Source organism: Phacochoerus africanus, chromosome 3 (genome assembly GCF_016906955.1).
Source record: "Phacochoerus africanus isolate WHEZ1 chromosome 3, ROS_Pafr_v1, whole genome shotgun sequence".
Lineage (NCBI taxonomy): Eukaryota > Metazoa > Chordata > Mammalia > Artiodactyla > Suidae > Phacochoerus > Phacochoerus africanus.
Window position 1 is genome coordinate 32,278,261 of NC_062546.1, and position 13,130 is coordinate 32,291,390.

Genomic DNA, 13,130 nt, shown 5'->3' on the forward strand with positions numbered 1-13,130 from the left:
GATTCCTCCAGCTCTGTTCTTCTGGGAGAAAATATTTGCAAATCATATAGCTAGTAAGAAATTTGTATCAGAAATATATATATAATTCAATAATAAAAAGACAGTCCAGGAATTCCCACTGTGGCACAGTGGGTTAAGGATCCAAAGCTGTCCCTGCAGTGGCATAGGCTAGGTTCAATCTCCTGCCCAATGCAGTGGGTTACAGATCCAGTGTTGCTGCAGCTGTGGTGTACGTCACAGCTGTGGCTCAGATTCAGTCCCTGGCCTGGGAACTTCCATGTGCTGTGGGTGTGGCAAAAAGGGAGGGGAGAGGAAGGGAAGGGCAGGGAGGGGAGACAGCCCAGTGGTTGGCCAGGCAAAGGAACTGGACAGACACTTCCCCAAAGAAAATACAAATTGCCAGTAAGCACTGTGAAAAGAGGCCTCACATCACTAATCATAAAGGAAATTCAAATCAAAAGCACAATGAGGAGTTCCCGCTGTGGCTCAGTGTGTCACGAACCTAATATCCATGAGGATGCCGGTTCAATCCCTGGATTTGCTCAGAGGGTCAAGGATCCAGTGGTGCTGTAGGTCACAGATGTGGCTCAGATCCCATGTTGCTGTGGCACACAGGCCAGCAGCTATAGCTCAATTCAACCCCTAGCCTGGGGAACTTCCATATGCCACATGTGCAGCCTTAAAAAGCAAAAAAAAAAAAAAAAAAAAGAAAAAAAGCACAATGAGATACCACTTCACATCCACTAGTATGACTATGCCCAGTAAGTCATCAGATAGGAGTTCCCCTAGTGGGTCACTGGGTTAAGGATATGGCACTAGCACTGCTGTGCACGGGTCTGATCTCTGGCCTGGGAACTTTTGGCATGGCCAAAAAGACTCATCAGATAATAACGAATGTTAGCTAGGACCTGAAAAAATGAGAACCCTGAAGAATAGCTGGTGAGAAAGTAAAATGGTGCAGCTACTTTGGAAACCAGTCTGGCATGTCCTCAAATATTAAAGTGTTACCATCTGGCCCAGCAAGTGCACTCCCAGATATATATCCAAAAGAAAGGAAAACCTGAGTCCACTTAAAAAAAACTTGTACTTAACAGCCAAAGGTGGAAACAACTCAAACGTCCATCAATTTGTGAACGGATATATAAAATGTGCTATATCCATATAGTGGGATATTACTACATCATAAACAAGAGTCAAGTACTGATAAAGCCACAATGAGAATGAACCTAGAAAACATTACAGTACATGAAAGGAGCCGTCTAATTCTATTTACGTGGAATACAGGTAGATCTACAGAAGCAGCAAGCAGATCAGTATTTGGCTAAGGGTGGGTAATAAATAGTTAAAAAGTGTGGGCTTTCTTTCTGGGGTAATAAAAATGTTCTACAATTGTGGTGATGGCTGCACAGCTCAGGAGCTTACCAAAACCACGAATAAGTTATATACTTTTTAAATTTATTTTGCTTTTAATGGCCACATCCAAGGCATATGTAAGTTCCCAGGTCAAACTGAAGCTGCAGCTGCCGGTCTACACCACAGTCACAGAAAGACCAGAGCCGAGCCTCGTCTGTGACCTACACCACAGCTCACGGCAATGCTGGATCCTTAACCCATAGGGAGAGGCCAGGGATAGAACCTGCATCCTCATGGATACTTGTTGAGTTCGTTACTGCTGAGCCACAATAGGAACTCCAAGTTGTGCACTTTAAATGAGTGAACTGTACACTCTCTGAACTTTATCTCAAAAAATATTGTGTATACAATAGAGTACTTCCAGTTGTGAAGGTAGTTGAATAAAAACATCTGCCCACTTTCCCCTAAAGCTCACTGACCCTAAGAAAACAGAGGTGGAAACTGAGGGAGGAAACTAGACTAGAAACTGCCCTTGTACCACTCCCCACCCCAAACAGCAGGGCAGGGACGAGGGTGACATCCACTGCTAGTCTGTGCCTTCTGAAGCTGGGGAAAGGACACAGCACTCCACACTCAGGTGCCCGCACACTCACACATGCACATGCATTCATACCCAGAATGCATACTTGTGCACATTCACACACACTGGGGAAGGCTGCTCCCTCCGTGCTGCACACCAGGCCCTGCCCCACTGCAGCTGTAAGCAACTGGCTCAGGAGGAATTCCCTCCCCTCAGACATAACACCCAGGATCTACACCCTGAAAATAAAAACAAGCAGACAGACAGGAAATGTCTCAGGCAAAGAACACTCCGCATTTTCCGAGGAGAAATGAAATCCATCAAGACTCATCCAAGACATCAAGAAATACTGATACAGTAACAAAAGGACCCAACTGAGCTCGGGGAAGAAATAAAATAAATGAGAGAAAATAAAAATAAAAAAATAAAATAAATGAGATAAAAGCACCTCAGAAACAGAGGTACCGCTGAATACAAAACAGCAGCAATGCTAAAAATAAAAACAGAGCTGCCTGGAAAAGCAAACAAAATGGGGGAGATTGTAATGGGAGAAAAAAAGCCAAGAGGAAAACAAAGAACACCTTACATCTGCATAATTAGTGTCCCTGAAGAAAGAAACTGAATGTTAAAATTCTGTTCTCAATGTGTAATTTAAGAAAACTTTCCACACATATTAAATCTACAAATCCAAAGACCACGCATGCATACCAAGTTCAGACTCTGACAGCCTTTTTTTCACTTTTCTGACCAAGTGAACATACAGCTTCCAAATTCCTATCCTCACCCCAGTGTCCTCTGCACCGAAATCACACTGCAGCATAAGGCATCACCTGCAGGGCTGCTCTGCTCTGTGCAGCTTCTGCCCACGCCCTTGGCTTCCTCCGGACCCTCTTGATTCTGACATGGGGTCTCCCCAGCATGGTACCACCGCTGCCTCTAATCCAGCTTAGGCCCCTAGGTGGAAGCACCCCGTGACACCACTGTCTGAGACAGCCACCCCTTTTTTCTATGCATGCACAGAGGCTGTTTCTCTCCCCACACCTACTTCTGGCATTCTCCCCAAGAGGTTTTGTGGGTTTTTTGTTTTTTTATTTTGTTTAGTTTTCTTTTCTTTTCGTCTTTTTTGCCATTTCTTGGGCCGCACCCATGGCATATGGAGGTTCCCAGGCTAGGGGTCAAATCGGAGCTGTAGCCACAAGCCTATGCCAGAGCCACAGCAATGCAGGATCCAAGCTGCGTTTGCAGCCTATACCACAGCTCATGGCAATGCCAGATCCTTAACCCACTGAGCAAGGGCAGGGATCGAACCCGCAACCTCATGGTTCCTAGTCGGATTCGTTAACCACTGAGCCACAACAGGAACTCCATCTCCCCAAGAGGTTTTATAAAAATGCTGGCAGGTCAAGACAGATCAAGATTTTTTTTTATTTTGCCAGAGTTCCCATTGTGGTTCAGTGGGTTAAGGACCTGACATTGTGCGGATGCAGGTTTGCTCCCTGTCCTCACTCAGTGGGTTAAGGATCTGGTGTTGCTGTGGCGTAGGTCACAGATGCATCTCCAATTTGACCCCGGCCTGGGAAATTCCACATGCCACAGGCACAGCCCTAAAAGAAAAAAAAAAAAGATACTTTTATTTTGGCTTTAAACTCTAAATGTATTTGAAAAGTTGTAGTTTGAGCTTTCTGCTAGATTTTCCAACTTTTAACTAGCACTACGGAAACAGCTTGACTATGCCTTTTTCTAAGGGGCGGCTGTGAGGCGCAAAATGCTGGGTCCAGTCTTAAAACCTCTGAAACTTTCATTTTCCTCCAAGGTAAACACAGATGTCCAGGGCTGCGCAGCAGGAGCAACATGGCATCCAGGGTCCTCCCAACACTGTCCACTCAGAAAAGATGGACCAGGTCAGCCCTGTGCCCAAGCTGCTGCAGGCCTGCTTGGCCAGAGCTCTGGACTCCGGGTCTGGGCCCTGTTTTCTGTTGCTGTTTTTGTCTGTGTGACATGAGAAACCTTGATTATTTCCTCACATGTGCTGATTTTGTTTTCCCAGCTTAAGATGGTTCAGCATGAAACCATCAAGCTGGGGAAGGCTTGTTTGGGAAGCAGGCCAACAACACACAGATTTTGAACCACGTGGACTGGGTCCCCTCTCGGTTCCTGCCCCAGCCAGTGGGGTCACCTGGTCACGTGTGTCCCTGGGAACACCATATCTACCCTGGACTGAGATGCCCTCACCAGGCCAGATTTTCAGGAAGGGTACGGAACCTGATTAACAGGGTGGCAACTCTGAGGGCACAGGCTTGGGGGCTCACCTGCAAGGGGCCTGACCCAGCCCTGCTGCTGCAGAATCAAGAACATCCCAGGCCCGCCCTGCCTCTTTCTACTTTCCAGGAGCCCCACCCCACCGCTCACCATCTGCACACCATCTGTGGACTGGGGGCAGGGCCACCCGGCTCAGGGAGCACTAAGTGCTGGTCTGGAACCAGACCCACTTCCCCCTGACGAGAGCAGGAACCCCTTTACACACCACACAGCTTGGAGGCAACTGTAGGGGCTGAGTTAAGTCACTGGGCTTTCTTCCAGGGGCCCTTCTTTGCAATATGGCTATAACAAGCCTAAGAGGCCCAGGGGTGGCATTAAAATTTTTAAGAATTGGGTTTATTGGAATTCCTGTCGTGGCTCAGCAGAAATGAATTTGATTAGTATCCATGAGGACACAGACCGGACCCTTGGCCTCGATCAGTGGGTTAAGGATCCGGCATTGCTGTGAGCTGTGGTGTAGGCAGACATGGCTAGGATCTGGCGTGGCTGTGGCGCTGGCCAGCAGCTACAGCTCTGATTCGACCCCTAGTCTGGGAACCTCCATATGTCTTGGGTGTGGCCCTAAAAAAGACAAACAAAAAACAAAGAACAAAAAAACAAAAAAACAGAATTGGGTTTATTACATGCAAACTCCACACCAACAAGTAACATCGCACAAAAGCATAAACAAAGCTCTTCAACACAAACAGATGAAAATGTGATCAGCACAAATATCAAATGTGTTAACCTAAAGAATCTTAGGAGTTAACGAAAATGAAGTTTACTATCAACAGGTAGAGCTATGCTGCTGTCCAACAACTGAGACGAAGAAAGGATTGGACTGTCTAGGATCTCCAGTTACTTCTGCTCCTGAGGTGCACCTGGCATCCTGGTCTAATAGAAGGGTCTGAACGCTCTGCAGGGAAAGGGAAGAAGGAACTTCCCTAATACTCAGGGTGACACAGACCATGGCCCTGATTCCAATAGCTAGAACCTGATCCTATGGCAGATCTGGTGGGTGGCATCAGCTGCGCCCAGGACCCACAGCGCTGCCTGGCGGTGGCCCAGGGGCAAGGTGGCACCCACAGCAGACTGCCTGCTGACCAACACCAGCCCAAGCCAGCTTGGGAGGGGAAGCTCTGGCTGGCCCTTGCCGACCCATCCTGGCACCCACAGCGCTGGCTCTCGGAGGATACAGCTTTGTAAAACCACTCAGCTCAGGCCCCAACTAAGAAGCACACTCACACTCACTCCCTTCAGTACAGATCCCGGGAAACCTGGCTTCACCAGAGTGGCAGGCTCCGTTCTCCCTGTGGATCACAAACTTCCTCTTTTTTTTTTTTTTTTTTTTTTGAGGCCACACCCAAGACATATGGAGATTCCCAGGCTAGAGGTCGAACTGGAGCTGTAGCTGCCAGCCTACACCCCAGCCACAGCAACATGGGATCTGAGCCACATCTGTGACCTATACCACAGCTCACAGCAACGCCGGCTCCTTAACCCAATGAGCAAGGCCAGGGATCAAACCCACATCCTCGTGGTTACCAGTCAGGTTCCTCACCTGCTGAGCCACAACGGGAACTCCCATAAACTTCCTCTTTTTATATTAGGTACTGGTGCTGAGGAGTAGAACACAGGTCTGTCTGCTCAAGGTCCATCAGGAAATGTAAACCATTGTGAAACGAGAGAACCTGAGAACTGACAGGGATCGAGAGCTCACTTCGTTCTGCAGGAAGCATTTAGTCTGCGCTCCACGACATCACTTTCACAGTCCTCTACCCTCCTCCTGTTAACTCCACCAAGAGTCACCTCGATCACGTCTCCTGACTGCTGACAGATGGCCAGAGCCTAATCGATGTACACTGAGTGATCTGGACCCTGTCAACTACATCTGTGACTCAGGGTTATAAGTCAGTGTTTTAACCAGCTATTTTCACCTTTAAATGGTGCTCCATTCTGGGACATTCTATACGGGGAAAGAAGCTGAAAAAGAATGGAGGTGTGTACGAGTGTAACTAAACCACTTCATTCAGAAATTATCACATTGTAAATCAACTATACTTGAATAAAACTTTGAAAAATGAAAAAAATAATAAACACTGCTTCGAAGGCCAAGAAAAGACACTCCACTAAAACGGAAATTACAGAGTTCCCGTCGTGGCTCAGTGGTTAATGCATCCGACTAGGAACCATGAGGTTGCAGGTTCAATCCCTGGCCTCGATCAGTGTTGGTTAAGGATCCGGCGTTGCCGTGAGCTGCAGTGTAGGTCACAGATACAGCTTGGATCCCGCGTTGCTGTGGCTCTGGCGTAGGCCAGTGGCTACAGCTCCGATTTAAACCCTTAGCCTGGGAACCTCCATATGCTGCAGGCGAGGCCCTAGAAAAGGAAAAAAAAAAAAAAAACGGAAATTACATATAATTCCTACTCCAGAAGACCCTGGTGAAGACACTGCCAACCAAACTTTTCTGTTTCCAATCACCTTTCTGAATTTGTTTTAACTCCCCTTCCCTATAGCCTAAGAATCCCATTCTGCACACGGTAGGAGAACCACCTATGTATCATCTGTGTGGGTTTCCATATGAGTTAGAGCCTGTTCTGTTTAAGGAGGAAAAAAAAAAGGGGGGGGAGGTATAAACTTACAAAGGTTTCTCAGTTTCTTATTTGTCTCATCAGGGGGACAACAGACAAAGCTGAGTAAAGTCTGCAGATGATGGCACTGTATCAGTGTGAACATCCTGAGTTTTTTAAATACTATGGTTGTAGAAAGGGGTCTCCCTGATTTTCCAAATCACACACTAGAGTCTTTTGGGGGAAATGAATATCGAGTCGAAAATTTACTTTTGAATGGTTTAGAGAGAAAAAAATATATTTATACAGGAAGACAGACATACCAAATACATTAAAAATGTTTCATGTTTGGGGAATCTGGATGAAGAGCATGAGAATTCTTTGCATCATTCTTGCAACTTTTTAAAGTCTGAAATCATGTAAAATAAACTTAAAAAAAATCATCCAGGAGTTCCAGTTGTGGTACACTGGGTTAATGACCCAGCACTGACTCTGTGGCGGCGCCTATTTGATCCCTGGCCCAGCCCAGTGGGTTAAGGATCCGGCATTAGCACAGTTCTGGTGGAGGTTGCAGCTGCAGCTTGGATTCAATCCCAGGCCTGGGAACTTCCATATGCCAAGGAGGCAGGTGAAAAAGGGAAAAAAAAAAATAAATCATCTAAAAAGGGCAAGGATGCAGAATGAGATCTGTTACACCATTTCATAAAGACACAAAGGGTTAGGCACCCACAGCACTGGGTATACATCAGGGTTCCCAGAGGAACAGAAGCAACAGGACACATACACAGAGACTCATTTTAAGGAACTGGGTCACATGATCATGGAGTGGGGTGGGCCAGCAGGCTAGAGACCCAAGGAGGAGTTGCATTTGGAGCCCAAAGGCCTTGTGCTGGAGAATTTCTTCTGGCTGGGAAGGGGTGGCGAGAGAAGAAGGGGGAGGGGTGAGGGTATCAGTCATTCTTCTATTCAGCCCTTCAACTGATTAGAGACTCATCTACCTACAGAGGGTAACCTACTTTCCTCAAAATCCACGGATTTATTTATTTTTATTTTATTTCTTCCTACTTTGTTGACTGCCTCCTCGGCACATGAAGTTCCCAGGCCAGGGATGGGATCCCAGCTGGAGCTGCAACCTATGCCACAGCTGCAGCAACACCAGATCCTTATGTGTCATAGTAGGAACTCCAAAATCCACTGACTGAAATGTTAATCTCATCTAGAAAACACCTTCACACAAACATCCAGAATAATATTTGACCTAATACCTAGGCATCATAGTCCAGCCAAGCTGACCCAGAAAATTAACCATCACAGCCTTGGAGCAGAGGCTGGAGTGTCTTCTAAGCAAGGTCACACATACCCAGAGCTGCCTAATGTCATGCATGACGACTTCACCCCACCTTCCACTCACCAAGCTGTCAGGGTAACACAGAACAGCTGCCTCTAATCCCTCCAGCCAGAGAAAGTAACTGTTCTCTGCTCTCAGGAAAGCCTGCCCTTGGGATACAAGGTCAACTTCCCAGGAGGTGGGCAAACACATGAGAACACCCGAGTGTGTTAAAAAGGTTCCAGGGCTGGTCCTACTACCAATGGACTAAAATTTCAGAAGTGGGCAGCCAAGGCTGCAAAACACTGTCCTCCATTATCTTCCTTTAACTTCCAGATCCAGCCAAACCCTAAGATTAACTGGATCACAAGATTATCTCAATGGAAACACTGAAGGCAGCCCCCACCATGGTGATGCCCTGAGCTCAGGGCAAAGAGCCATGATCAACTGTCACTCTATCCACTGCAGGAATGCAATCAGGCAAGGTGTCCACATTGTACAACGTCTGCTTTAGGGGCCCACGGAAGAGATCTTGCACCTGTCCATCCTAGAATTCACTGCTGAAACACCATGACTTCCATGACTGGGCAGGATCTGCCATTTGCTTGGGTTTGCCAGAACTTGTGCCTGCATTTTGTTTCCTGACCCTGCACCTAAGTTTAACCGTTTTCCTGCCCTCACTGACTTGCTCCAACTTTCTCCTTGAGGTTTTCCATTAAGCTGAACCTCCTGTTGTGTCACGTCTTGCTTAAGCATTCTCAAATTCTTTTTTTTTTTTTTGCTTTTAGTTCTCAGGCTAGGGGGTCCAATCAGAGCTACAGCTGCCGGCCTATGCCACAGCCACAGCCACATCACATCCAAGCCGTGTCTGTGACCTACAACACAACTCACGGCCACGCCAAATCATTAACCCACTGAGTGAGGCCAGGGATTGAACCCTCATCCTCATGGATTCTAGTTAGGTTCTTTTTCACTGAGCCACAAACGGAACTCCATAAAATGGAAACATTTTATAAGCAAACACAAAACTACACTGTTTTAGAATGGCATGGGGCTCAGGAATGAATTACCTAGCTCGACCTTCTTTGTTTTAAAGATGAAAAAACCGAGGCCAAGAAAGGTTAAGAAATCCACCCAAGCCGAAGGTCAAATAGGACCACAGAGCTTGAACTCGTGCAAGTTGTCCCTCACCGCCCGGCTCCTTTCCACTCGGGCAATGAGAGTGGAGTTCCGACCTCACCATCACTCTGACTCCTTCAGCCAAGCCATCTTTAGAACTAAGTGCTGCCTCTTGCCAAGAGCAAACCTCTCACTTTTAGCCAGATTTTTTTGATTTGCTGATTTGCCAGGCAGCTTAATTGAAAACTCTTCCTCTGAGCACTGGGTTTTCAACTGTTTCTACCATTACCAAAAATAGAGTGCTGGAAAGAGTTATGAAAAGGAAAACTGCAGCATGGCAGGATATTGTTTTGTGTAATGAAAACAAAGGTTTCTACCGGCACAGACAAACAGATGTGGAACACACGATATCTGTAGCACTTCCAGTGTCATCACTAGGTGGGGAGGCTACAGTTAATTTTTTCGTTTTGGCTTATTTGTGTTTTCTAATTTTTCCTCCAACAATCACAAGTTGTATAACTGCTTTAAAGTAAATAAAAAGGTCAAACAAAGCACTTTCATTTATTGTTTAAATCGTCAGACTTCCTAAGTCTGAAGTGCAGTGGTAAAATCCTTGAGGCGGCTTAAGCTGGGAGGGTGGCTCTGCAGGATCACTGCTGGGAGCCCACACAGCTCCCCTCCTTCAGACCCTCCTGGGGCTTGTTTATTGTCCATTACAAGCAAACACGTAACTTTTGCTGAAAAAGGAAATGATGAGCTTATTTTCAACATGAATTAGCCAGACATAAGCAATTAAATTCCAAGTTTCCATTTTAAAATGGCCTTCCTATCCAGAACAAGCAAACAACCTTCCATTTATGGGTCTGTGGTTTCTTTAAAAGAGAACCGTTTCCGCCTACAGCCACCAGAGCAATCAGTGAGGATCAGCAAACCTGTTTTGTTGCAGGAATTTAATTCTGTTCTTGAAGGGTCATTTCTGTAATCCCTGAGCCCATCACTGGCCTTTTCAGGATCTAAATGTAGATACACACTCTAATGGGACCCTAGGGTGTTGCGAGGTGTTCAGATCCAGCTGCAGGGAAATGCCCTTGACCGTGCAGTCAGAGAAGTACCACTGTCACCTGCTGCATGAATAGCAATGATACTGCAAACTGGAGCTCAGTGGCAGCAGGAAATTCTACGGGAAGCATTGCCTCCTGGCCAGTTTCCCTAGCAAAGTCATCCCAGGCCCTTGTTGAAAGAGCCTGTTTCGGCCATTTGGTGCCATTTCTTCCTTCACTGTCTTGCATACTAAATACAAAGAGACTAGTTGGTATTCTAATAAATCTGTCCTTTTTATTACCTCTCTTTTAGAAAAAAGAGTGGAGTTCCCGTCGTGGTGCAGTGGTTAACGAATCCAACTAGGAACCATGAGGTTGCGGGTTTGGTCCCTGCCCTTGCTCAGTGGGTTAATGATCCGGCGTTGCCGTGAGCTGTGGTGTAGGTTGCAGATGCGGCTCGGATCCCGCGTTGCTGTGGCTCTGGCATAGGCTGGCAGCTACAGCTCCGATTAGACCCCTAGCCTGGGAACCTCCATATGCCGCGGGAGCGGCCCAAGAAATAGCAAAAAAGACAAAAAAAAAAGAGAGAAAAAAGAGTGCCGCAGAATAAGTTTGGAAAAGCAACCAATCTCAGTCTTAGTAATTACTAAACATTTCTTAAGGCCCTACCATAAAATACTATCAATGAAGCAACCGCCCCAGGCCCAGGTGTGCAGTATATGTAGGTTAAATCTCTGCACCTCAGCTTCAAACTGGCTGCAAGTGTGTCCTTTCCTCACCTGCTTTTACTCTTCATTAGTGTAATAGGAAGGATAAAATTCTCCACAGTAAAGAGAAAAAAACAAAAACAAAAAACCAAACAAAACTGGAAGCAGAGACCTGGACAAGCCTATGACATACCCATCAAACTGAAAATTACCAATAATACTGGAGAATCTTATTTACCGACTTGAAAAGCTGTTGAAAAGGCTACACGGATGAATGAACCTGAAGAGCCACGGAACTGTATATTCAACATGCTTTTTAAAAGTGTATATATATATATAATAGGGAAAGACACAGAAGGAGGGCCCCCTATATTTTACCAAAGTAAATAATGGAGATGATGAATGGGTTTTCTCTCGTGTATTTTGTACTTTTCTACCACAAACCTGAATTTGTTTAAAATGTAAAAAGAATGAACAGTTCCTTAATGTCAGCCAACCTTATTCTAAGTGCAGTTCTCCAAAGAAGGTGTGCACGCCCGGAAAGCGGAGCCCACCACGAGGGCCCCTTCTCTTCTGCCGCAGCGATGTTCCCCATCTCCTCCGGCTGGTTGGGCTGGGCGCCGGCCCCAGGGCTGAGGACGCCGCTAGGCGCACCTAGGGGCAGAAGGCTCGAGGCCGTCCACTGAGGGGTGTGCCGGTGTAGACGAGGCCGTGAGCGGAACTAACTCGCCTGGGGATCCCTCCTCACTCGGGGGAGGGGCGGGGGTCTCTTCCCACCAGGGAGGGAACCTCCCCACTCCAGGGCAGCCCCCACCCCGGCGCCGCCTCACCTTGGGGTCGCGCTCGTAGTAATGCTGCTGCGTACGGATCCAGCGGCCCACCAGGTGGTCGCGCACCGTGTGCGCCAGAGCCAGATAGTAGTCGCGGCGCGTGGCCACATTGCGGTCCTTAACGAGCGTGAAGTGCAGGTGCCGGTTGAAGCTCTTCCGCACCTCCGCCACGTCGCCCAGCCCCGCTAGCCCGCGGACGCTGATTTGCTTCCGCCTCTCGCCGTCCGTCAGCGGCTTCGCCATGAGGCCGGCCGCCCGAGGGGAACGAGGACGAGGAGGACAAGGTTAGAACACAACCGCACGGAGGATGCTGCGGCGACTACGGCTGCAAGCCGCGCCTGCGCACTGCGCCAAAGCAGAGAGGTGGGGCGGGGCCGAGGGCGCGCCTGCGCTGGCGCTGGGGCGGGGCCACGGGGGCGGGGCCGCAGGTGAGCGGGAACCTCCTGGTGGGGCCCGGCAGCACCCACCCCCGGGGGAAGGAATATGGTTGAGAGCTAAGAATGAGGTCCTGGGCTTGTGGCCCATTCCTACCAGCATCCCTGTCCACGCCACGTGACGGTGTCTCCTCCTGCTCCAACCCCCTCCCCAAAGCCTCTCACCTTGTTCCTACCTGCAGGCCCTGGGCTGGGGCTCCCTCATTCACTCTGACCAGCAAACAACAGGTCTACACCCACTAACACCGCTGTTGCTGTTCCCTAGGGCTGAGGGCCGTCTTTGGGTCCCTGGCTTCAGACTTGCTCCCACCGCCCTGCCCTGATCCTATCTAGGATCTGTGATCTATAGCCTCTAGTTTCTACATTGAAAAGAGTCCTTACATGGAGTTCCTGTTGTGGCTCAGCGATAAGGAACCCAACTAGTATCCATGAGGATGTGGGTTCGATCCCTGGCCCCTCTCAGTGGGTTAAGGATCCAGCATTTCCATGAACTGTGGTATAGGTCGCAAATGTGGCTCAGATCCCACATTGTTCTTGCTATGGCTGAGGCATAGGCAGCAGCTGCAGCTCCAATTCGACCCCTAGGCTGGGAACTTCCATATGCCGCAGGTGCAGCCTTGAAAAGCAAAATAAATAAATAAACACAGGTGGTGCAACTTTTAAACTGGCAGTAATCACTGAGCTGAGCAAACACCCACCTCTGACCCAGCAATTCTCCTTGCAATTCTCCTCCGGAGAAAATACCCAAAAGAAATGAATGCTTACGTCAACCAAAAGGCACGTGCAGAAAATCCTTGAAACAGGGAGTTTCCTAGTAGCTTGGTCGGTTATGGATCTGGAGTTGTCACTGCTGTGGTAGGGTTTGAATACCT

The 13,130-nt window shown here is 47.9% G+C and overlaps 1 protein-coding gene across 1 annotated transcript in view; it reads right to left on the reverse strand.

The window, feature by feature from the left end:
- The window catches only part of PYGB (glycogen phosphorylase B), a 52,688-nt gene extending 40,523 nt beyond the window's left edge, over positions 1 to 12,165 (reverse strand). Inside the window, exon 1 of the mRNA XM_047771561.1 lies at positions 11,825 to 12,165. Within this exon, the coding sequence (XP_047627517.1) occupies positions 11,825 to 12,067 (243 nt within the window). The 5' untranslated portion in view covers positions 12,068 to 12,165. The remainder of the gene's footprint in view (positions 1 to 11,824) is intronic.
- Between the last annotated feature and the right edge of the window lie 965 nt (positions 12,166 to 13,130).